Source organism: Somniosus microcephalus, chromosome 21, assembly GCF_052327205.1.
Source record: "Somniosus microcephalus isolate GS21.2 chromosome 21, FLI_Smic_1.0, whole genome shotgun sequence".
Lineage (NCBI taxonomy): Eukaryota > Metazoa > Chordata > Chondrichthyes > Squaliformes > Somniosidae > Somniosus > Somniosus microcephalus.
The window spans coordinates 79,220,306-79,246,969 of NC_141007.1; the positions used below are offsets into that span (position 1 = coordinate 79,220,306).

The 26,664-nt window shown below is 58.0% G+C and overlaps 1 protein-coding gene across 1 annotated transcript in view; it reads left to right on the forward strand.

Moving 5' to 3' along the window:
* Positions 1–2,083: 2,083 nt before the first annotated feature.
* The window catches only part of pctp (phosphatidylcholine transfer protein), a 56,408-nt gene continuing 31,827 nt past the window's right edge, over positions 2,084–26,664 (forward strand). Inside the window, exons 1-3 of the mRNA XM_085964025.1 lie at positions 2,084–2,277; positions 20,786–20,903; positions 25,777–25,856. Of these exons, the coding sequence (XP_085820151.1) occupies positions 2,161–2,277; positions 20,786–20,903; positions 25,777–25,856 (315 nt within the window). The 5' untranslated portion in view covers positions 2,084–2,160. The remainder of the gene's footprint in view (positions 2,278–20,785; positions 20,904–25,776; positions 25,857–26,664) is intronic.

Below are 26,664 nucleotides of genomic sequence, written 5' to 3' on the forward strand. Positions count from 1 at the left end.
ATGTACCATTAGATCCATTTGTGTTTAAATGTGCACAATTGGATCTGTAAGATCTAACCGGTTTTGTGTTTGTGCACTTGCGACCGGACCTGTTTGTTTATTTGTGTACAATTAGACTCACTTGTGTTTGATTAGACCCATTTGTGTTCAATCTATTTGTGTTTATATGTTTATGATCAGGCCAATTGTATGTATGCAATTGGAGCTGTTTGTGTTTGTATGTCCGTGGTTGGTGCTGTTTGCATTTATGCATTTATGTGTATGCAAACTAGACCCATTTGTGTTCAAACAAAAGCAAAATACTGCGGATGCTGGAAATCTGAAATCAGAACCGAAAATGCTGGAAATACTCAGCAGGTCAGGCAGCATCCGTGGAGAGCGAAACAGAGTTAACGTTTCAGGTCGATGACCTTTCATCAGAACCTTCATCATCGACCTGAAACGTTATCTCTCTTTCTCTCCCATTTGAGTTTATGTGTGTGCAATGCAAGCTATTTGTTTATATATAGATATGTATGTAATTGGATGAATTTGTATTTATATTGTAGTTGCTTATATGTCCAAACTAGTGTTAAATGTGTACATCAGGAGTTGTCTTGCTGATATGAGTGTATCTGTTTGATGATTATGGATGAGAAAGGCCACTTGGCTCATCTTAACCAATCCATGCCAGATTCAGCCTGCAATCCGGCAGCTTGTGGGCTGGTTGCAGGGTTGCTGCCTGTCCCCAGTGGCCCCGGTGAGCGCTGCCCTCACCCTGCCCGTACCCGGTGAGCGCTGCCCTCACCCTGCCCGTCCCCGGTGAGCGCTGCCCTCACCCTGCCCGTCCCCGGTGGGCGCTGCCCTCACCCTGCCCGTCCCCAGTGGGCACTGCCCTCACTCTGCCCGGCTCTGGTGGGCCCGGTGGGCACTGCCCTCACCCTGCCTGTCCCCGGTGAGCGCTGCCCTCACCCTGCCCGTCCCAGGTGAGCGCTGCCCTCACCCTGCCTGTCCCCGGTGAGCGCTGCCCTCACCCTGCCCGTCCCCGGTGGGCACTGCCCTCACTCTGCCCGGCTCTGGTGGGCACTGCCCTCACCCTGCCTGTCCCCGGTGGGCGCTGCCCTTACCCTGCCTGTCCCCGGTGAGCGCTGCCCTCACCCTGCCTGTCCCTGGTGGGCGCTGCCCTCACCCTGCCCGTCCCCGGTGGGCCCGGTGGGCACTGCCCTCACCCAGCCCGGCTCCGGTGGGCGCTGCCTGGCCCCGGTGGACGCTGCCTTCACCCTGCCCGTCCCCGGTGGGCGCTGCCCTCACCCTGCCCATCCCCGGTGGGCACTGCCCTCATCCAGCCCGGCTCCGGTGGGCACTGCCCTCACCCAGCCCGGCTCCAGTGGGCGCTGCCCTCACCCTGCCTGTCCCCGGTGGATGCTGCCCTCACCCTGCCCGTCCCCGGTGGGCACTGCCCTCACCCAGCCCGGCTCCGGTGGGCGCTGCCCTCACCCAGCCCGGCTCCGGTGGGCGCTGCCCTCACCCTGCCTGTCCCCGGTGGGCACTGCCCTCACCCTGCCTGTCCCCGGTGGGCGCTGCCCTCACCCTGCCTGTCCCCGGTGGGCGCTGCACTCACCCTGCCTGTCCCCGGTGGGCGCTGCCCTCACCCTGCCTGTCCCCGGTGGGCGCTGCCCTCACCCTGCCTGTCCCCGGTGGGCGCTGCCCTCACCCTGCCTGTCCCCGGTGGGCGCTGCACTCACCCTGCCTGTCCCCGGTGGGCGCTGCCCTCACCCTGCCTGTCCCCGGTGGGCGCTGCCCTCACCCTGCCTGTCCCCGGTGGGCGCTGCCCTCACCCTGCCTGTCCCCGGTGGGCACTGCCCTCACCCTGCCTGTCCCCGGTGGGCGCTGCCCTCACCCTGCCTGTCCCCGGTGGGCGCTGCACTCACACTGCCTGTCCCCGGTGGGCGCTGCCCTCACCCTGCCTGTCCCTGGTGGGCGCTGCCCTCACCCTGCCTGGGTGCACCTGGGTCAGGTGGGTGCTGTGTACCACCTGACTCGCTGCATGGCAGGTGTGACCCCCCTCGGGGGCGGGGCCGGCTGGTCCCAGGTGACCCGGCTCGGGGGCGGGGCCGACTGATCCTACGTGACCCGGCTCGGGGGCGGGTCCGGCTGATCCCAAGTGACCGGGCCGTTGCCATGGCGCTGTGCTGTCCGGAGTCAGCCTGGCGGGAGCTGGAGCGGCCGGAGTTGGGCGGCGACTGGGAGTTGTTCCTGGAGATCGGCGGCATCCGCATTTACCGCCTGTACCACCAGGTGCGGCCCGGGACAGAGCGAGGGCACCGCGGAGGGAGCCCAGGCCCTGACACTGCGGCGAGCAGCGCCACCGCTCCCGGCCGCCTGGCGATGGTGGGGGTCGGTGTCTGGGATGCGCGGCCGGGGAGTGGGGTCTGGAGGCATTGCGCCATGTTCAGATCGAAGGTTTGGCCGCCTCCCACCGTCCACCCTCCAGAAACTTCAGCTCATCCAAAACTGGCTGCCCCGTGTCCTAACTCACACCCAGTCCCGTTCACCCATCACCCCCTGTGCTCACTGCCCCGTGTCCTAACTCACACCCAGTCCCATTCACCCATCACCCCCTGTGCTCACTGCCCCGTGTCCTAACTCACACCCAGTCCCGTTCACCCATCACCCCCTGTGCTCACTGCCCCGTGTCCTAACTCACACCCAGTCCCGTTCACCCATCACCCCCTGTGCTCACTGCCCCGTGTCCTAACTCACACCCAGTCCCGTTCACCCATCACCCCCTGTGCTCACTGCCCCGTGTCCTAACTCACACCCAGTCCCGTTCACCCATCACCCCCTGTGCTCACTGCCCCGTGTCCTAACTCACACCTAGTCCCGTTCACCCATCACCCCCTGTGCTCACTGCCCCGTGTCCTAACTCACACCCAGTCCCGTTCGCCCATCACCCCGTGTTCACTGCCCCGTGTCCTAACTCACACCCAGTCCCGTTCACCCATCACCCCCTGTGCTCACTGCCCCGTGTCCTAACTCACACCCAGTCCCGTTCACCCATCACCCCCTGTGCTCACTGCCCCGTGTCCTAACTCGCACCCAGTCCCGTTCACCCATCACCCCCTGTGCTCACTGCCCCGTGTCCTAACTCACACCTAGTCCCGTTCACCCATCACCCCCTGTGCTCACTGCCCCGTGTCCTAACTCACACCCAGTCCCGTTCGCCCATCACCCCGTGTTCACTGCCCCGTGTCCTAACTCACACCCAGTCCCGTTCACCCATCACCCCCTGTGCTCACTGCCCCGTGTCCTAACTCACACCCAGTCCCGTTCACCCATCACCCCCTGTGCTCACTGCGCCGTGTCCTAACTCACACCCAGTCCCGTTCACCCATCACCCCGTGTTCACTGCCCCGTGTCCTAACTCACACCCAGTCCCGTTCACCCATCACCCCCTGTGCTCACTGCCCCGTGTCCTAACTCACACCCAGTCCTGTTCACCCATCACCCCCTGTGCTCACTGCCCCGTGTCCTAACTCACACCCAGTCCCGTTCACCCATCACCCCCTGTGCTCACTGACCCGTGTCCTAACTCACACCCAGTCCCGTTCACCCATCACCCCCTGTGCTCACTGCCCCGTGTCCTAACTCACACCCAGTCCCGTTCACCCATCACCCCCTGTGCTCACTGCCCCGTGTCCTAACTCACACCGAGTCCCGTTCACCCATCACCCCCTGTGCTCACTGACCCGTGTCCTAACTCACACCCAGTCCCGTTCACCCATCACCCCCTGTGCTCACTGACCCGTGTCCTAACTCACACCGAGTCCCGTTCACCCATCACCCCCTGTGCTCACTGACCCGTGTCCTAACTCACACCCAGTCCCGGTCACCCATCACCCACTGTGCTCACTGCCCCGTGTCCTAACTCACACCCAGTCCCATTCACCCATCGCCCCCTGTGCTCACTGCCCCGTGTCCTAACTCACACCCAGTCCCGTTCACCCATCACGCCCTGTGCTCACTGCCCCGTGTCCTAACTCACACCCAGTCCCGTTCACCCATCACCCCCTGTGCTCACTGCCCCGTGTCCTAACTCACACCCAGTCCCGTTCACCCATCACCCCCTGTGCTCACTGCCCCGTGTCCTAACTCACACCCAGTCCCGTTCACCCATCACCCCCTGTGCTCACTGCCCCGTGTCCTAACTCACACCCAGTCCCGTTCACCCATCACCCTCTGTGCTCACTGCCCCGTGTCCTAACTCACACCCAGTCCCGTTCACCCATCACCCCCTGTGCTCACTGCCCCGTGTCCTAACTCACACCCAGTCCCGTTCACCCATCACCCTCTGTGCTCACTGCCCCGTGTCCTAACTCACACCCAGTCCCGTTCACCCATCACCCCCTGTGCTCACTGCCCCGTGTCCTAACTCACACCCAGTCCCGTTCACCCATCACCCCCTGTGCTCACTGCCCCGTGTCCTAACTCACACCCAGTCCCGTTCACCCATCACCCCCTGTGCTCACTGCCCCGTGTCCTAACTCTCACCCAGTCCCGTTCACCCATCACCCCCTGTGCTCACTGCCCCGTGTCCTAACTCACACCGAGTCCCGTTCACCCATCACCCCCTGTGCTCACTGCCCCGTGTCCTAACTCACACCCAGTCCCGTTCACCCATCACCCCCTGTGCTCACTGCCCCGTGTCCTAACTCACACCCAGTCCCGTTCACCCATCACCCCCTGTGCTCACTGCCCCGTGTCCTAACTCACACCCAGTCCTGTTCACCCATCACCCCCTGTGCTCACTGCCCCGTGTCCTAACTCACACCCAGTCCCGTTCACCCATCACCCCCTGTGCTCACTGACCCGTGTCCTAACTCACACCCAGTCCCGTTCACCCATCACCCCCTGTGCTCACTGCCCCGTGTCCTAACTCACACCCAGTCCCGTTCACCCATCACCCCCTGTGCTCACTGCCCCGTGTCCTAACTCACACCGAGTCCCGTTCACCCATCACCCCCTGTGCTCACTGACCCGTGTCCTAACTCACACCCAGTCCCGTTCACCCATCACCCCCTGTGCTCAATGACCCGTGTCCTAACTCCCACCCAGTCCCGTTCACCCATCACCCCCTGTGCTCACTGCCCCGTGTCCTAACTCACACCCAGTCCCGTTCACCCATCACCCCCTGTGCTCACTGCCCCGTGTCCTAACTCACACCCAGTCCCGTTCACCCATCACCCCCTGTGCTCACTGCCCCGTGTCCTAACTCGCACCCAGTCCCGTTCACCCATCACCCCCTGTGCTCACTGCCCCGTGTCCTAACTCACACCCAGTCCCGTTCACCCATCACCCCCTGTGCTCACTGCCCCGTGTCCTAACTCGCACCCAGTCCCGTTCACCCATCACCCCCTGTGCTCACTGCCCCGTGTCCTAACTCACACCTAGTCCCGTTCACCCATCACCCCCTGTGCTCACTGCCCCGTGTCCTAACTCACACCCAGTCCCGTTCGCCCATCACCCCGTGTTCACTGCCCCGTGTCCTAACTCACACCCAGTCCCGTTCACCCATCACCCCCTGTGCTCACTGCGCCGTGTCCTAACTCACACCCAGTCCCGTTCACCCATCACCCCGTGTTCACTGCCCCGTGTCCTAACTCACACCCAGTCCCGTTCACCCATCACCCCCTGTGCTCACTGCCCCGTGTCCTAACTCACACCCAGTCCTGTTCACCCATCACCCCCTGTGCTCACTGCCCCGTGTCCTAACTCACACCCAGTCCCGTTCACCCATCACCCCCTGTGCTCACTGACCCGTGTCCTAACTCACACCCAGTCCCGTTCACCCATCACCCCCTGTGCTCACTGCCCCGTGTCCTAACTCACACCCAGTCCCGTTCACCCATCACCCCCTGTGCTCACTGCCCCGTGTCCTAACTCACACCGAGTCCCGTTCACCCATCACCCCCTGTGCTCACTGACCCGTGTCCTAACTCACACCCAGTCCCGTTCACCCATCACCCCCTGTGCTCACTGACCCGTGTCCTAACTCACACCGAGTCCCGTTCACCCATCACCCCCTGTGCTCACTGACCCGTGTCCTAACTCACACCCAGTCCCGGTCACCCATCACCCACTGTGCTCACTGCCCCGTGTCCTAACTCACACCCAGTCCCATTCACCCATCGCCCCCTGTGCTCACTGCCCCGTGTCCTAACTCACACCCAGTCCCGTTCACCCATCACGCCCTGTGCTCACTGCCCCGTGTCCTAACTCACACCCAGTCCCGTTCACCCATCACCCCCTGTGCTCACTGCCCCGTGTCCTAACTCACACCCAGTCCCGTTCACCCATCACCCCCTGTGCTCACTGCCCCGTGTCCTAACTCACACCCAGTCCCGTTCACCCATCACCCCCTGTACTCACTGCCCCGTGTCCTAACTCACACCCAGTCCCGTTCACCCATCACCCTCTGTGCTCACTGCCCCGTGTCCTAACTCACACCCAGTCCCGTTCACCCATCACCCCCTGTGCTCACTGCCCCGTGTCCTAACTCACACCCAGTCCCGTTCACCCATCACCCTCTGTGCTCACTGCCCCGTGTCCTAACTCACACCCAGTCCCGTTCACCCATCACCCCCTGTGCTCACTGCCCCGTGTCCTAACTCACACCCAGTCACGTTCACCCATCACCCCCTGTGCTCACTGCCCCGTGTCCTAACTCACACCCAGTCCCGTTCACCCATCACCCCCTGTGCTCACTGCCCCGTGTCCTAACTCTCACCCAGTCCCGTTCACCCATCACCCCCTGTGCTCACTGCCCCGTGTCCTAACTCACACCGAGTCCCGTTCACCCATCACCCCCTGTGCTCACTGCCCCGTGTCCTAACTCACACCCAGTCCCGTTCACCCATCACCCCCTGTGCTCACTGCCCCGTGTCCTAACTCACACCCAGTCCCGTTCACCCATCACCCCCTGTGCTCACTGCCCCGTGTCCTAACTCACACCCAGTCCTGTTCACCCATCACCCCCTGTGCTCACTGCCCCGTGTCCTAACTCACACCCAGTCCCGTTCACCCATCACCCCCTGTGCTCACTGACCCGTGTCCTAACTCACACCCAGTCCCGTTCACCCATCACCCCCTGTGCTCACTGCCCCGTGTCCTAACTCACACCCAGTCCCGTTCACCCATCACCCCCTGTGCTCACTGCCCCGTGTCCTAACTCACACCGAGTCCCGTTCACCCATCACCCCCTGTGCTCACTGACCCGTGTCCTAACTCACACCCAGTCCCGTTCACCCATCACCCCCTGTGCTCACTGACCCGTGTCCTAACTCACACCGAGTCCCGTTCACCCATCACCCCCTGTGCTCACTGACCCGTGTCCTAACTCACACCCAGTCCCGGTCACCCATCACCCACTGTGCTCACTGCCCCGTGTCCTAACTCACACCCAGTCCCATTCACCCATCGCCCCCTGTGCTCACTGCCCCGTGTCCTAACTCACACCCAGTCCCGTTCACCCATCACGCCCTGTGCTCACTGCCCCGTGTCCTAACTCACACCCAGTCCCGTTCACCCATCACCCCCTGTGCTCACTGCCCCGTGTCCTAACTCACACCCAGTCCCGTTCACCCATCACCCCCTGTGCTCACTGCCCCGTGTCCTAACTCACACCCAGTCCCGTTCACCCATCACCCCCTGTACTCACTGCCCCGTGTCCTAACTCACACCCAGTCCCGTTCACCCATCACCCTCTGTGCTCACTGCCCCGTGTCCTAACTCACACCCAGTCCCGTTCACCCATCACCCCCTGTGCTCACTGCCCCGTGTCCTAACTCACACCCAGTCCCGTTCACCCATCACCCTCTGTGCTCACTGCCCCGTGTCCTAACTCACACCCAGTCCCGTTCACCCATCACCCCCTGTGCTCACTGCCCCGTGTCCTAACTCACACCCAGTCCCGTTCACCCATCACCCCCTGTGCTCACTGCCCCGTGTCCTAACTCACACCCAGTCCCGTTCACCCATCACCCCCTGTGCTCACTGCCCCGTGTCCTAACTCTCACCCAGTCCCGTTCACCCATCACCCCCTGTGCTCACTGCCCCGTGTCCTAACTCGCACCCAGTCCCGTTCACCCATCAGCCCCTGTGCTCACTGCCCCGTGTCCTAACTGACACCCAGTCCCGTTCACCCATCACCCCCTGTGCTCACTGCCCCGTGTCCTAACTCACACCGAGTCCCGTTCACCCATCACCCCCTGTGCTCACTGCCCCGTGTCCTAACTCGCACCCAGTCCCGTTCACCCATCACCCCCTGTGCTCACTGCCCCGTGTCCTAACTCGCACCCAGTCCCGTTCACCCATCACCCCCTGTGCTCACTGCCCCGTGTCCTAACTCACACCCAGTCCCGTTCACCCATCACCCCCTGTGCTCACTGCCCCGTGTCCTAACTCACACCGAGTCCCGTTCACCCATCACCCCCTGTGCTCACTGCCCCGTGTCCTAACTCACATCCAGTCCCGTTCACCCATCACCCCCTGTGCTCACTGCCCCGTGTCCTAACTCACACCCAGTCCCGTTCACCCATCACCCCCTGTGCTCACGGCCCCGTGTCCTAACTCGCACCCAGTCCCGTTCACCCATCACCCCCTGTGCTCACTGACCCGTGTCCTAACTCACACCCAGTCCCGTTCACCCATCGCCCCCTGTGCTCACTGCCCCGTGTCCTAACTCACACCCAGTCCCGTTCACCCATCGCCCCCTGTGCTCACTGCCCCGTGTCCTAACTCGCACCCAGTCCCGTTCACCCATCACCCCCTGTGCTCACTGCCCCGTGTCCTAACTCACACCCAGTCCCGTTCACACCATCACCCCCTGTGCTCACTGCCCCGTGTCCTAACTCGCACCCAGTCCCGTTCACCCATCACCCCCTGTGATCACTGCCCCGTGTCCTAACTCGCACCCAGTCCCGTTCACCCATCACCCCCTGTGCTCACTGCCCCGTGTCCTAACTCACACCCAGTCCCGTTCGCCCATCACCCCGTGTTCACTGCCCCGTGTCCTAACTCACACCCAGTCCCGTTCACCCATCACCCCCTGTGCTCACTGCGCCGTGTCCTAACTCACACCCAGTCCCGTTCACCCATCACCCCGTGTTCACTGCCCCGTGTCCTAACTCACACCCAGTCCCGTTCACCCATCACCCCCTGTGCTCACTGCGCCGTGTCCTAACTCACACCCAGTCCCGTTCACCCATCACCCCCTGTGCTCACTGCCCCGTGTCCTAACTCACACCCAGTCCTGTTCACCCATCACCCCCTGTGCTCACTGCCCCGTGTCCTAACTCACACCCAGTCCCGTTCACCCATCACCCCCTGTGCTCACTGACCCGTGTCCTAACTCACACCCAGTCCCGTTCACCCATCACCCCCTGTGCTCACTGCCCCGTGTCCTAACTCACACCCAGTCCCGTTCACCCATCACCCCCTGTGCTCACTGCCCCGTGTCCTAACTCACACCGAGTCCCGTTCACCCATCACCCCCTGTGCTCACTGACCCGTGTCCTAACTCACACCCAGTCCCGTTCACCCATCACCCCCTGTGCTCACTGACCCGTGTCCTAACTCACACCGAGTCTCGTTCACCCATCACCCCCTGTGCTCACTGACCCGTGTCCTAACTCACACCCAGTCCCGGTCACCCATCACCCACTGTGCTCACTGCCCCGTGTCCTAACTCACACCCAGTCCCATTCACCCATCGCCCCCTGTGCTCACTGCCCCGTGTCCTAACTCACACCCAGTCCCGTTCACCCATCACGCCCTGTGCTCACTGCCCCGTGTCCTAACTCACACCCAGTCCCGTTCACCCATCACCCCCTGTGCTCACTGCCCCGTGTCCTAACTCACACCCAGTCCCGTTCACCCATCACCCCCTGTGCTCACTGCCCCGTGTCCTAACTCACACCCAGTCCCGTTCACCCATCACCCCCTGTACTCACTGCCCCGTGTCCTAACTCACACCCAGTCCCGTTCACCCATCACCCTCTGTGCTCACTGCCCCGTGTCCTAACTCACACCGAGTCCCGTTCACCCATCACCCCCTGTGCTCACTGCCCCGTGTCCTAACTCGCACCCAGTCCCGTTCACCCATCACCCCCTGTGCTCACTGCCCCGTGTCCTAACTCGCACCCAGTCCCGTTCACCCATCACCCCCTGTGCTCACTGCCCCGTGTCCTAACTCACACCCAGTCCCGTTCACCCATCACCCCCTGTGCTCACTGCCCCGTGTCCTAACTCACACCGAGTCCCGTTCACCCATCACCCCCTGTGCTCACTGCCCCGTGTCCTAACTCACATCCAGTCCCGTTCACCCATCACCCCCTGTGCTCACTGCCCCGTGTCCTAACTCACACCCAGTCCCGTTCACCCATCACCCCCTGTGCTCACTGCCCCGTGTCCTAACTCACACCCAGTCCCGTTCACCCATCACCCCCTGTGCTCACTGCCCCGTGTCCTAACTCACACCGAGTCCCGTTCACCCCATCACCCCCTGTGCTCACTGCCCCGTGTCCTAACTCACATCCAGTCCCGTTCACCCATCACCCCTGTGCTCACTGCCCCGTGTCCTAACTCACACCCAGTCCCGTTCACCCATCACCCCCTGTGCTCACTGCCCCGTGTCCTAACTCACACCCAGTCCCGTTCACCCATCACCCCCCGTGCTCACTGCCCCGTGTCCTAACTCACACCCAGTCCCGTTCACCCATCACCCCCCGTGCTCACTGCCCCGTGTCCTAACTCACACCCAGTCCCGTTCACCCATCACCCCCTGTACTCACTGCCCCGTGTCCTAACTCACACCCAGTCCCGTTCACCCATCACCCCCTGTGCTCACTGCCCCGTGTCCTAACTCACACCCAGTCCCGTACACCCATCACCCCCTGTGCTCACTGCCCCATGTCCCAACTCGCACCCAGTGCCATTCACCCATCACCCCCTGTGCTCACTGCCCCGTGTCCTAACTCACACCCAGTCCCGTTCACCCATCACCCTCTGTGCTCACTGCCCCGTGTCCTAACTCACACCGAGTCCCGTTCACCCATCACCCCCTGTGCTCACTGCCCCGTGTCCTAACTCACATCGAGTCCCGTTCACCCATCACCCCCTGTGCTCACTGCCCCGTGTCCTAACTCACACCCAGTCCCGTTCACCCATCCCCCCCTGTGCTCACTGCCCCGTGTCCTAACTCACACCCAGTCCCGTTCACCCATCACCCCCTGTGCTCACTGCCCCGTGTCCTAACTCACACCCAGTCCTGTTCACCCATCACCCCCTGTGCTCACTGCCCCGTGTCCTAACTCACACCCAGTCCCGTTCACCCATCACCCTCTGTGCTCGCTGCCCCGTGTCCTAACTCACACCCAGTCCTGTTCACCCATCACCCCTGTGCTCACTGCACCCTGTCCTAACTCACACGCAGTCCCGTTCACCCATCACCCCGTGCTCACTGCCCCGTGTCCTAACTCACACCCGGTCCCGTTCACCCATCCCCCCTGTGCTCACTGCCCCGTGTCCTAACTCACACCCGGTCCCGTTCACCCATCACCCCCTGTGCTCACAGCCCCGTGTCCTAACTCACACCCAGTCCCGTTCACCCATCACCCCCTGTGCTCGCTGCCCCCGTGTCCTAACTCACACCCAGTCCCGTTCACCCATCACCCCCTGTGCTCACTGCCCCGTGTCCTAACTCACACCCAGTCCCGTTCACCCATCACCCCCTGTGCTCACTGCCCCGTGTCCTAACTCACACCCAGTCCCGTTCACCCATCACCCCCTGTGCTCACTGCCCCGAGTCCTAACTCACACCCAGTCCTGTTCACCCATCACCCCCTGTGCTCACTGCCCCGTGTCCTAACTCACACCCAGTCCCGTTCACCCGACACCCTCTGTGCTCACTGCCCCGTGTCCTAACTCACACCCAGTCCCGTTCACCCATCACCCCCTGTGCTCACTGCCCCGTGTCCTAACTCACACCCAGTCCCGTTCACCCATCACCCTCTGTGCTCACTGCCCCGTGTCCTAACTCACACCCAGTCCCGTTCACCCATCACCCCCTGTGCTCACTGCCCCGTGTCCTAACTCACACCCAGTCCCGTTCACCCATCACCCCCTGTGCTCACTGCCCCGTGTCCTAACTCACACCCAGTCCCGTTCACCCATCACCCCCTGTGCTCACTGCCCCGTGTCCTAACTCTCACCCAGTCCCGTTCACCCATCACCCCCTGTGCTCACTGCCCCGTGTCCTAACTCGCACCCAGTCCCGTTCACCCATCACCCCCTGTGCTCACTGCCCCGTGTCCTAACTGACACCCAGTCCCGTTCACCCATCACCCCCTGTGCTCACTGCCCCGTGTCCTAACTCACACCGAGTCCCGTTCACCCATCACCCCCTGTGCTCACTGCCCCGTGTCCTAACTCGCACCCAGTCCCGTTCACCCATCACCCCCTGTGCTCACTGCCCCGTGTCCTAACTCGCACCCAGTCCCGTTCACCCATCACCCCCTGTGCTCACTGCCCCGTGTCCTAACTCACACCTAGTCCCGTTCACCCATCACCCCCTGTGCTCACTGCCCCGTGTCCTAACTCACACCGAGTCCCGTTCACCCATCACCCCCTGTGCTCACTGCCCCGTGTCCTAACTCACATCCAGTCCCGTTCACCCATCACCCCCTGTGCTCACTGCCCCGTGTCCTAACTCACACCCAGTCCCGTTCACCCATCGCCCCCTGTGCTCACTGCCCCGTGTCCTAACTCACACCCAGTCCCGTTCACCCATCACCCCCTGTGCTCACTGCCCCGTGTCCTAACTCACACCCAGTCCCGTTCACCCATCACCCCCTGTGCTCACTGCCCCGTGTCCTAACTCACACCGAGTCCCGTTCACCCATCACCCCCTGTGCTCACTGCCCCGTGTCCTAACTCACATCCAGTCCCGTTCACCCATCACCCCTGTGCTCACTGCCCCGTGTCCTAACTCACACCCAGTCCCGTTCACCCATCACCCCCTGTGCTCACTGCCCCGTGTCCTAACTCACACCCAGTCCCGTTCACCCATCACCCCCCGTGCTCACTGCCCCGTGTCCTAACTCGCACCCAGTCCCGTTCACCCATCACCCCCTGTGCTCACTGCCCCGTGTCCTAACTCACACCCAGTCCCGTTCACCCATCACCCCCTGTGCTCACTGCCCCGTGTCCTAACTCACACCCAGTCCCGTTCACCCATCACCCCCTGTACTCACTGCCCCGTGTCCTAACTCACACCCAGTCCCGTTCACCCATCACCCCCTGTGCTCACTGCCCCGTGTCCTAACTCACACCCAGTCCCGTACACCCATCACCCCCTGTGCTCACTGCCCCATGTCCCAACTCGCACCCAGTGCCATTCACCCATCACCCCCTGTGCTCACTGCCCCGTGTCCTAACTCACACCCAGTCCCGTTCACCCATCACCCTCTGTGCTCACTGCCCCGTGTCCTAACTCACACCGAGTCCCGTTCACCCATCACCCCCTGTGCTCACTGCCCCGTGTCCTAACTCACATCGAGTCCCGTTCACCCATCACCCCCTGTGCTCACTGCCCCGTGTCCTAACTCACACCCAGTCCCGTTCACCCATCACCCCCTGTGCTCGCTGCCCCGTGTCCTAACTCACACCCAGTCCCGTTCACCCATCCCCCCCTGTGCTCACTGCCCCGTGTCCTAACTCACACCCAGTCCCGTTCACCCATCACCCCCTGTGCTCACTGCCCCGTGTCCTAACTCACACCCAGTCCTGTTCACCCATCACCCCCTGTGCTCACTGCCCCGTGTCCTAACTCACACCCAGTCCCGTTCACCCATCACCCTCTGTGCTCGCTGCCCCGTGTCCTAACTCACACCCAGTCCCGTTCACCCATCACCCCCTGTGCTCACTGCCCCGTGTCCTAACTCACACCCAGTCCTGTTCACCCATCACCCCTGTGCTCACTGCACCCTGTCCTAACTCACACGCAGTCCCGTTCACCCATCACCCCGTGCTCACTGCCCCGTGTCCTAACTCACACCCGGTCCCGTTCACCCATCCCCCCTGTGCTCACTGCCCCGTGTCCTAACTCACACCCGGTCCCGTTCACCCATCACCCCCTGTGCTCACAGCCCCGTGTCCTAACTCACACCCAGTCCCGTTCACCCATCACCCCCTGTGCTCACTGCCCCGTGTCCTAACTCACACCCAGTCCTGTTTACCCATCACCCCCTGTGCTCACTGCCCCGTGTCCTAACTCACACCCAGTCCCGTTCACCCGTCACCCCCTGTGCTCACTGCCCCGTGTCCTAACTCGCACCCAGTCCCGTTCACCCATCACCCCCTGTGCTCACTGCCCCGTGTCCTAACTCACACCCAGTCCCGTTCACCCATCACCCTCTGTGCTCACTGCCCCGTGTCCTAACTCACACCCAGTCCCGTTCACCCATCACCCCCTGTGCTTACTGCCCCGTGTCCTAATTCACACCCAGTCCCGTTCACCCATCACCCCCTGTGCTCACTGCCCCGTGTCCTAACTCACACCCAGTCCCGTTCACCCATCACCCCCTGTGCTCACTGCCCCGTGTCCTAACTCGCACCGAGTCCCGTTCACCCATCACCCCCTGTGCTCACTGCCCCGTGTCCTAACTCACACCCAGTCCCGTTCACCCATCACCCCGTGCTCCCTGCCCTGTGTCCCAACTCATACCCAGTCCCGTTCACCCATCACCCCCTGTGCTCACTGCCCCGTATCCTAACTCACACCCAGTCCCGTTCACCCATCACCCCCTGTGCTCACTGCCCCGTGTCCTAACTCACACCCAGTCCCGTTCACCCATCACCCCGTGCTCCCTGCCCTGTGTCCCAACTCATACCCAGTCCCGTTCACCCATCACCCCCTGTGCTCACTGCCCCGTGTCCTAACTCACTCCCAGTCCCGTTCACCCATCACCCCTGTGCTCACTGCCCCGTGTCCTAACTCACACCCAGTCCCGTGTCCTAACTCACACCCAGTCCCGTTCACCCATCACCCCCTGTGCTCACTGCCCCGTGTCCTAACTCACACCCAGTCCCGTTCACCCATCACCCCCTGTGTTCACTGCCCCGTGTCCTAACTCACACCCAGTCCCGTTCACCCATCACCCCCTGTGCTCACTGCCCCGTGTCCTAACTCACACCCAGTCCTGTTCACCCATCACCCCCTGTGCTCACTGCCCCGTGTCCTAACTCACACCCAGTCCCGTTCACCCATCACCCCCTGTGCTCACTGCCCCGTGTCCTAACTCTCACCCAGTCCCGTACACCCAGTCCCGTTCACCCATCACCCCCTGTGCTCACTGCCCCATGTCCTAACTCACACCCAGTCCCGTTCACCCATCACCCCCCGTACTCACTGCCCTGTGTCCTAACTCACACCCAGTCCCGCTCACCCATCACCCCCTGTGCTCACTGCCCCGTGTCCTAACTCACACCCAGTCCCGTTCACCCATCACCCCCTGTGCTCGCTGACCGACACTGGCTGCCCTTGTCCTAACTCGCACCCAGTCCCGTTTGCCCAACACCCTGTGCTCGCTGATCGACACTGGCTGCCCGTGTCCTAACTCGCACCGAGTCCCGTTCGCCCAACACCCTGTGCTCGCTGACCGACACTGGCTGCCCGTGTCCTAACTCGCACCGAGTCCCGTTCGCCCAACACCCTCTGCTCGCTGACCGACACTGGCTGCCCGTGTCCTAACTCGCACCCAGTCCCGTTCGCCCAACACCCTGTGCTCGCTGACCGACACTGGCTGCCCGTGTCCTAACTCGCACCCAGTCACGTTCGCCCAACACCCTGTGCTCGCTGACTGACGCTGGCTGCCCGTGTCCTAACTCGCACCCAGTCCCGTTCGCCCAACACCCTGTGCTTGCTGACCGACACTGGCTGCCCGTGTCCTAACTCGCACCGAGTCCCGTTCGCCCAACACCCTGTGCTTCCTGACCGACACTGGCTGCCCGTGTCCTAACTCGCACCGAATCCCGTTCGCCCAACACCCTGTGCTCGCTGACCGACACTGGCTGCCCGTGTCCTAACTCGCACCCAGTCCCGTTCGCCCAACACCCTGTGCTTGCTGACCGACACTGGCTGCCCGTGTCCTAACTCGCACCCAGTCCCGTTCGCCCAACACCCTGTGCTCGCTGACCGACACTGGCTGCCCGTGTCCTAACTCGCACCGAGTCCAGTTCGCCCAACACCCTGTGCTCGCTGACCGACACTGGCTGCCCGTGTCCTAACTCGCACCCAGTCACGTTCGCCCAACACCCTGTGCTCGCTGACTGACACTGGCTGCCCGTGTCCTAACTCGCACCCAGTCCCGTTCGCCCAACACCCTGTGCTTGCTGACCGACACTGGCTGCCCGTGTCCTAACTCGCACCGAGTCCCGTTCGCCCAACACCCTGTGCTTCCTGACCGACACTGGCTGCCCGTGTCCTAACTCGCACCGAATCCCGTTCGCCCAACACCCTGTGCTCGCTGACCGACACTGGCTGCCCGTGCCCTAACTCGCACCCAGTCCCGTTCGCCCAACACCCTGTGCTTGCTGACTGACACTGGCTGCCCGTGTCCTAACTCGCACCGAGTCCCGTTCGCCCAACACCCTGTGCTCGCTGACCGACACTGGCTTCCGGTCCGGCAACGCCTCGATTTTAAAATTCTCATCCTTGTTTCCAAGTCCTTCCATGGCCTCGCCCCTCCCCAGCTCTGTCACCTCCTCCAGCCCTACACCCTCTGAGATCTCTGCGCTCCTCCAATTCTGGCCTCTTGAGCATTCCCCGATTTTAATCGCTCCGCCATTGGTGGCCGTGCCTTCAGTTGCCTGGGCCCAAGCTCTGGAATTCCCTCCCTAAACCTCTCCGCCTCTCTTTCCTCCTTTAAGACACTCCTTAAAACCAACCTCTTTGACTAAGCTTTTGGTCACCTGTCCTAATATCTCCTTATGTGGCTCGGTGTCAAATTTTGTTTGATAATCGCTCCTGTGAAGCGCCTTGGGACATTTTACTAGTTTGTTGTTGTTTGACATTTCTTGTAACTAAGTAATATTTTTGTTTGATATTTTGAACATTGACTTGTACTTCGACCCAGAAGCAGTCCTTTGGCCTTTATTATATCTTTGTTTGGTGCGCCTATCCTGCCAATGGAATTGAAGGATCTTGCGAAGGCAGTGTTGGTGGTACCTCTCCAGTGCTTTGAGGTGTCTGCTGTACATGGTTCATGTCTCTGAAGCATACAGGAAGCATACAGGTGTTCTCACTCAGGCCAACATCCCCAGCATCGAAGCTTTGACCACGCTCGATCAGCTCCGATGGACGGGTCACATTGTCCGCATGCCCAATACGAGACTCCCAAAACAAGCGCTCTACTCGGAGCTCCGGCACGGCAAGAGAGCCCCAGGTGGGCAGAGGAAACGCTTCAAGGACACCCTCAAAGCCTCCTTGAAAAAGTGCAACATCCCCACTGACACCTGGGAATCCCTGGCCCAAGACCGTACAAAGTGGAGGAGAAGCATCCGGGAAGGCGCCGAACACCTCGAGTCTCTTCGCCGGGAGCAAGCGGAAGTCAAGTGGAAGGAGCACAAGGAGCGCACGTCAACCCAAGCACCCCACCCACTCGCCCCTTCAACCACCGTCTGCACCACCTGTGACAGACTCTGTAGGTCCTGCATTGGACTCATCAGTCACCTGAGAACTCATTTTTAGTGTGGAAACAAGTCATCCTCGGTTCCGAGGGGCTGCCGAAGAGAGATATCTTTGTGTAATCCATACAGCCTATAATTACAGCCTCAGTCTGCACAGGATACCTCTGCAGGTTATGGACTTTTTTCACTTGTTTAACAGCTTCGATCGTGCCTCTCGTTAATCCTTGTCACTGCCTGACGGGATGACAATCTCCCTCTCCTAGTTTTAAGGCTCCTGCATAAGATGTCTACGGCAGTCTCACCCAGTTCCCAGTGAGTGCTCTGGCAGTAATAATTTGGTGGCGGGTTGATGATCTTGTACAGAGACCAAAGTGGGAGCCATTGTGGCGATGTCCCAGGACTGATTTACTCTGTATCTAACCCGTGCTGTACTGTCCTGGGAGTGTTTGATGGGACAGTGTAGAGGGAGCTTTACTCTGTATCTAACCCGTGCTGTACCTGCCCTGGGAGTGTTTGATGGGACAGTGTAGAGAGAGCTTTACTCTGTATCTAACCCGTGCTGTACCTGTCCTGGGAGTGTTTGATGGGACAGTGTAGAGAGAGCTTTACTCTGTATCTAACCCGTGCTGTACCTGTCCTGGGAGTGTTTGATGGGACAGTGTAGAGGGAGCTTTACTCTGTATCTAACCCGTGCTGTACCTGCCCTGGGAGTGTTTGATGGGACAGTGTAGAGAGAGCTTTACTCTGTATCTAACCCGTGCTGTACCTGCCCTGGGAGTGTTTGATGGGACAGTGTAGAGGGAGCTTTACTCTGTATCTATCCCGTGCTGTACCTGCCTTGGGAATGTTTGATGGGACAGTGTAGAGGGAGCTTTACTCTGTATCTAACCCGTGCTCTGGGAGTGTTTGATGGGACAGTGTAGAGGGAGCTTTACTCTGTATCTAACCCCGTGCTGTACCTGCCCTGGGAGTGTTTGATGGGACAGTGTAGAGGGAGCTTTACTCTGTATCTAACCCGTGCTGTACCTGCCCTGGGAGTGTTTGATGGGACAGTGTAGAGGGAGCTTTACTCTGTATCTAACCCGTGCTGTACTGTCCTGGGAGTGTTTGATGGGGCAGTGTAGAGGGAGCTTTACTCTGTATCTAACCCGTGCTGTACCTGCCCTGGGAGTGTTTGATGGGACAGTGTAGAGGGAGCTTTACTCTGTATCTAACCCCGTGCTGTACCTGCCCTGGGAGTGTTTGATGGGACAGTGTGGAGGGAGCTTTACTCTGTATCTAACCCGTGCTGTACCTGCCCTGGGAGTGTTTGATGGGACAGTGTAGTGGGAGCTTTACTCTGTATCTAACCCGTGCTGTACCTGCCCTGGGAGGGTTTGATGGGACAGTGTAGTGGGAGCTTTACTCTGTATCTAACCCGTGCTGTACCTGCCCTGGGAGGGTTTGGAGTTAGAGTGGAGAATATTCAATTTTCCAGCATTTACTGTATTGCCTTGATGAGCATACGTTGAATTAAATCGATCCGCAGAGGCTTCAGTTTTCCTCTTATTATGGAGCAGATCTTTAGACACTAAACAGGGAAGAAGCTGGAGAAGTGCAGGAAGTTGGAGGATTTGTCAGATTGTATTGACCTCTTGCAGGACCTTCTGTAACTGGTTTTCTGCTGCACAGTTAACTTGTATGGTTCGAAGAATTGAGGAGTTAAATTGTGAGCACACTAGAGAAAGCCAGGCAGCAATGGAAATTGAGACAATTTGTGATCAATAGGAATGGAACAAGCAGCCAAGAGAGACATGAAGTGTGTTAGCTGGCTCTCTTGGACACACATCGGTGAGCAGCTGTGGAGAGACCAGGAGCTTAAGCTTAACACTGTGTGGAGCTGTTTGTCGGAGCCCGAGAGAGGGGGAGGGACGCTGGCGGGAGAATCCGGTGAGACCAGTTAGTCTGTAGCAATGCTGGAGAATTCCAGAAGCTGGTCCAAGCCATTGGCAAACTGTCAGCTTTGGTGGGGCGTGGCACAGGACAGAGTTCAGTCGATGGAAGAAAGGCACTCCTCCGAAAACAAGGGGCGCCTCCGGCGGAGGCACGGTCAAAGTGCTTTGAAAGTTAATGATTTCCCCAGCTAATATCTCTGTGATAGAACTGCTGAAAATGTTGGGAGAAAGTTTCCCGATTGGCATTGTACCATGCCCTGACAGTCAACGTGGCTCCTGAAATGCCCTCCATTGGCTCTGCAGCAATCGGCATCATTTCCTCTCCTACATGTCACTCTAATGCAGTCAGTTTTCAATTTGGTATCGGCCGAGAACCAACCATTAAACAAGTGTTTCAGATCAGCAAGTGGAAGGATTGTTGGCATTGAGGCTGCAGAAAGTCTGGCAGATCCTGCCAGGGGTAATAAGTTGCTAGGAATGTTTTACAGGGAAAAATAAATAGCAGATACTCAGAATGAGGTGGTTTTGGTCAAATTTATCATAGTGGATGTAAAGCTTCATTTGGCTGTGCAGTGACCTCTATGAAGCATATGTGATCATGGCAGGTCTGTCTGGTGCTAACCCAATGTCATTGCCCAGTGTTGATTAACAAAAAGCTCTCTTGCACCCTGTGGTTCTGTTGATATGACCTGACCTTATCTAAAGCAGGTGCCAGTTTCTGGCCCGGCGGGGACGGCCCGGTGCCAGTTTCTGGCCCGGCGGGGACGGCCCGGTGCCAGTTTCTGGCCCGGCGGGGACGGCCCGGTGCCAGTTTCTGGCCCGGCGGGGACGGCCCGGTGCCAGTTTCTGGCCCGGCGGGGACGGCCCGGTGCCAGTTTCTGGCCCGGCGGGGACGGCCCGGTGCCAGTTTCTGGCCCGGCGGGGACGGCCCGGTGCCAGTTTCTGGCCCGGCGGGGACGGCCCGGTGCCAGTTTCTGGCCCGGCGGGGACGGCCCGGTGCCAGTTTCTGGCCCGGCGGGGACGGCCCGGTGCCAGTTTCTGGCCCGGCGGGGACGGCCCGGTGCCAGTTTCTGGCCCGGCGGGGACGGCCCAACACTTTTCCAATATTTTGTTTCTCTATTTTGCAGGAATCGTGCCTTTATGAATATAAGATCTATGGAACCTTTTCAGATTGCAGTCCGGAGTTGTTTGTGGACGTGTACATGGACCTGGAGTATAGGAAGCAATGGGATAGTTATGTGAAAGGTTGGTTCACAGTCTCTTCTGTATAGGCGGTGTTTCAATGACAGCTTGCCTTGTTTCTTTGAACTGAAGAGATTACTGTATAATACAGAGGTCACTGTCTTAACAGCTCATCTTCAAAACATTAGGTACCTTGTGTGATACTGACCTACAGTGACCAGCAAACTTCTACATTTCTTCAACTGCATGTTCCTGGACCATAAAAGGGGGAATAATATCAGTATTCCTGCTCCTGATCGCTATCCACTAATCCCTGCTGAACTATATTGAAATAGGGATGAGGGCAGAATTGGGTTAGGATGTGATGCCCCCATGGATGAATAGCTCGTCAACAATCGTTGTCTAGGCTTGAATGTGAATGAGGTACAAAAGCTGCTAGTGCCTGTGGACCTGTACCCAAGAGGGGAGTCAGCACCTTCAGGAGAGGAAAAAATGAGGAAGGGATAATAAACAAAAGCTAGTGAATGAATGTCGAGAGGTACAGGCATGGTGAGTTGGTGAATTATGTGGCCTACACTCTCCACCTATCCGCGCCATCACTAAGACCGCCTACTTCCACCTCCGTAACATCGCCCGTCTCTGCCCTTGCCTCAGCTCATATTCTGCTGAAACCCTCATCCATGTTACCCCCTAGACTTGACTATTCCATCGCACTCCTGGCTGGCCTCCCACGTTCAACTCTCCATAAACTGGAGCTCATCCAGAGCTCTGCTGTCGGTATCCTAACTCACATCAAGTCCCGTTCATCCATCAGCCCTGTGCTCGCTGACCTACATCGGCTCCCAGTTAAGCAGCACCTTGATTTTAAAATTCTCACCCTTGTTTTCAAATCCTTTCATCCTCGCCCCTTCCTATCTCTGTAATCTCCTCCAGCCACACAACCCTCCGAGATCTCTACGATCCTCCAATTCTGGCCTCTTGCACATCCCCGATTTTAATCGCTCCACCATTGGTGGCCGTGCCTTCAGCTGCCTGGGCCCAAGCTCTAGAATTCCCTCCCGAAACCTCTCCGCCTCTCTACCACTCTCTCTTTTAAGACGCTCCTTTAAACCTACCTCTTTGGCTAAGCTTTTGGTCACCTGTCCTAATGTGTCAAATTTTGTTTGACAACACTCCTGTGAAGCGTCTTGGGACGTTTTACTACGTTAAAGGCGCTATATAAATGCAAGTTGTTGTTGTTGTACACTGCTAGGTGTGAAGTCACTGACACTAACCGATCAAGTATGTATCGCTTGGTATTTTCAAAGGCGGGCAATTTTCTTGGAACTGGTCCCGCTTCTCCACCGTAAGTTTGTCGGAAGTGCGACGGAGTGGGAACAACTCCGAGGAAATTCCCAGCTGAAATGTTTTGATGCAGTTCTTTGTTTAAACAGCTGCCTTACATCTGTGAGCTTTGCTGATCTACAGGTCAGGGAGTCTTTACACAATCGTTTTCTTTCCACTTGCTCTGTGTGATGTTAAAGACGTCCCTGGTGTGTGGCGGGGATTGGGGGGTGTAACATGTCGTCTTTACGTGATGGACTATTTGTGTGTTTTAAAACAGCCAGCCCAGGAAGCTGCTGGGAAGTTCCACCCTGTGCATTCTGTCACACAGTGCTGGGATTTTCTGCCTGTTAACTGCTTTTTGGATGTTCTGGTCTCTGGTAACCTGGAGTGATGCTTGACCCGTTCCTCTGGCCCAGTGTAGCTGGTGACCCGAGGGGCACCCATTCCTCTGGCCCAGTGTAACTTGTGACCCGAGGGGCACCCGTTCCTCTGGCCCAGTGTAACTGGTGACCCGAGGGGCACGTGTTCCTCTGGCCCAGTGTAACTGGTGACCCGAGGGGCACGTGTTCCTCTGGCCCAGTGTAACTGGTGACCCGAGGGGCACGTGTTCCTCTGGCCCAGTGTAACTGGTGACCCGAGGGGCACGTGTTCCTCTGGCCCAGTGTAACTGGTGACCCGAGGGGCACGTGTTCCTCTGGCCCAGTGTAACTGGTGACCCGAGGGGCACGTGTTCCTCTGGCCCAGTGTAACTGGTGACCCGAGGGGCACGTGTTCCTCTGGCCCAGTGTAACTGGTGACCCGAGGGGCACGTGTTCCTCTGGCCCAGTGTAACTGGTGACCCGAGGGGCACGTGTTCCTCTGGCCCAGTGTAACTGGTGGCCCGAGGGACACCCATTCCTCTGGCCCAGTGTAGCGCTGAATCGATTTACACTCGTGCGCGCGCACACTCGCCGTACTACTGCAGTCATACAGAGCTTCTTAAGACTCCTCCAGGTCCAATAACTCATTTCAGGTCGAGACTTTCTCCTCTGGGCAATGTTCCCATTCCATGATCTAATTTAATGAACTGAAGGTTGATAAAAAATGAACCATATTAAAGTGATTTAAAAAAAGTATTTCTTGGACTAAAAAAACTGTTTACCATCTCTTCTGTGTTTGTTTTTGGTACTTTATTTATTTGCCTGGGCTGTTTGCAGTGTGGGCTCCCTCCGAACACCTCCTTCAGGTACCATTCATTTCTGCCTAAGCTCGTGTCTGCTTGTCACTAGAGTAGCTGAGACGTTTTGTGCTAGTTTGAGTCCAGTAGATTGGGTCATGTGTAATGTGGGAACTTCTAACAATGTTTTTACACCGGTTTTACAGCACAGAATCGGGTCATTGGGCCCCACAGGTCCGGGCGGGTGTTTCTGCTCCACACCAGCCTCCTCCCACCCCTCCTCATCTCACCCCATCACCATATCCTTCGATTCCTCTCTTCCCTCATGTACTTATCCAGCTTCCCCTTAAATGTATCTCTGCTATTAACCTCCACCACTCCCTGGTAGCGAGTTCCACATTCAAACCACTCTCTGGGGAAAGAAGTTTCTCCTGAATTCCCTGTTGGATTTATTAGTGACGCTCTTATATTGATGACCTCTAGTTCTGGTCCCTCCCACAAGTGGAAACATCTTCTCTACCTCTACCCTATCAAACCCCTTCATAATCTTAAAGACCAAAATTAAGTTTGCTAATGTTGAGTTAGCCCATTCATCACCGACTTGGCTTTGAATCCAGCCTCAACTTATTGGATACAAGAGTTTTAAGTCAATGGGAAATCAGATCACTTCCCAAAGGGTGCAGACCGATGGATCAAAGCTGCTCATACCGCAACACTGTGCACTGGGACTGTTCTTGAGAGTTTGGGATTAAAGCACGTGATTCAAACAGAGTAAAAAAATATTACCTCTGTATCTAACCCGTGCTGTACCTGCCCTGGGAGTGTTTGATGGGACAGTGTAGAGGGAGCTTTACTCTGTATCTAACCCGTGCTGTACCTGCCCTGGGAGTGTTTGATGGGACAGTGTAGAGGGAGCTTTACTCTGTATCTAACCCCGTGCTGTACCTGCTCTGGGAGTGTTTGATGGGAGAGTGTAGAGGGAGCATTACTCTGTGTCTAACCCGTGCTGTACCTGCCCTGGGAGTGTTTGATGGGACAGTGTAGAGGGAGCTTTACTCTGTATCTAACCCCGTGCTGTACCTGCTCTGGGAGTGTTTGATGGGACAGTGTAGAGGGAGCTTTACTCTGTATCTAACCCGTGCTGTACCTGCCCTGGGAGTGTTTGATGGGACAGTGTAGAGGGAGCTTTACTCTGTATCTAACCCGTGCTGTACCTGCCCTGGGAATGTTTGATGGGACAGTGTAGAGGGAGTTTTACTCTGTATCTAACCCGTGCTGTACCTGCCCTGGGAGCGTTTGATGGGTCAGTGTAGAGGAAGCTTTACTCTGTATCTAACCCGTGCTGTACCTGCCCTGGGAGTGTTTGATGGGACAGTGTAGAGGGAGCTTTACTCTGTATCTAACCCCGTGCTGTACCTGCCCTGGGAGTGTTTGATGGGACAGTGTAGAGGGAGCTTTACTCTGTATCTAACCCGTGCTGTACCTGCCCTGGGAGTGTTTGATGGGACAGTGTAGAGGGAGCTTTACTCTGCATCTAACCCGTGCTGTACCTGCCCTGGGAGTGTTTGATGGGACAGTGTAGAGGGAGCTTTACTCTGTATCTAACCCGTGCTGTACCTGCCCTGGGAGTGTTTGATGGGACAGTGTAGAGGGAGCTTTACTCTGCATCTAACCCGTGCTGTACCTGCCCTGGGAGTGTTTGATGGGACAGTGTAGAGGGAGCTTTACTCTGTATCTAACCCGTGCTGTACCTGCCCTGGGAGTGTTTGATGGGACAGTCTCATAATAATTTTGATGAGAATATGGTTGCCCTTCATTGACTAGATGAGGCCTTGCACTCTAGAGGGCTTGGGGTGTTTTAATTAAGTCATTGTATTTTAGCAGGAGAATGCACTCTTGGTGAATGCATCCCTTCCCTATAGTGTCCTTGTTGCAAACTATTCATTTTAATGAGAAGCAGTTTGTAGAAATGTCTTTCTGTAACTTCCTAGTGTGTTATAAAAGGATTGAGTTATTTTAAGTTGTGGCCTCTCCCCCCCCCCCCCCCCCCCCCCCGCCCCCCCCACAGGCTTGCGAGGTCCCAGATTCCATCCCTGCTCTGCGTGTTAGCTGATATCAAGGCTAGGGTAGGGGTACTGGGATTGTTTAGTGTCTGAGGGGAAAACTGAGCTGGGGTTGCTGTACCTGCCCTGTAGACGTTGGGTGAGAACTGAATTGGGCTGGCCTGTGATGCTCCTGTCAGTGAAATGGCCTGCTGTGTATAATGCCCTGTTGGGAGATCACTGGGCAGCTGGTGCCTGCGGTCCCACACCCTGGAATGTGAGTCCCTTCTGGAGAATTGGGAGTGGGTGGGGGGAGGTGGCATTAAATGGGCAGAAGCACAGAGTAATTATGTTCGGGGAACTGATGAATCAATCGGTCAGCAGTAAATCTTTTCTTTCTTTTACTCTACAGAGCTCTACGAGCAGGAGTACAACGGCCAGAAAATGATTTACTGGGAAGTCAAATACCCATTCCTTTTGTCCAACCGCGATGTATCCTTCGCAGTGTTTGTGGCCTGTTTGTTTTTCTAACTGCAGTGCAGAGGAGCCCGGGGGGTGGAGGGTGGAGGGTGAGGGGGTGGTGTGTGGGGGAATTCAGATTTCCTTGGAATTTAAAGGTTCTTGTTTTCTCAGTTGTTTTGAGAAAGCGGTTTGTTGCCAGTGAAATGTTGACGCTTTATTCAGCACTGTTTGAATGTGACTTCAGTCACCTTCTGAAGTCCTCTGATAAATGCTTTAATGCAGTGAAGATATTAGGATCCATAATATCCCTGTGTCTCTCAGTAATTCAGTGTGGTTTGCTGCTGAGCTGCCTTTGTTGTGTGCATCGGTCTTGCAAGCGATGGAAAGGAATTGTGATATCGCTCAACCATCAGCTTAAGTGGTTTGCTGAAAAAGCAAAATATGTTTTTGGTGCAGCAAGTTATGATCTGGAATGCACTGCCTGGAAGGGAATTGGATCAATACTTGATAAAGAAAAGGTTGTAGGGCTATAGGAACAGGGGGAGTAAGACTAATTGTTCGCTCTTTCAAAGAGCCGGCACAGGCACGATGGGCCGAACAGCCTCGTTCTGTGCTGTAAGATTCTATTTTTAGTCGATTTTAGTGACCCTTCAATGCGATTGCTTTGTTGGTGTCAGTGTGTAGACATTGAAACAGGTGAAGCTCTTCAAACAAAAGTATGTGTGTCTCCTGTTAGACATGTGCTTGGTGCTCGCCTCAGTGCCTTGCTCGCCAGCCTCCTGTCAGGTGCACTCTGTGGCCCTGCACAAGGACAGTGCCCAAGGGCATGGTCTGGTTT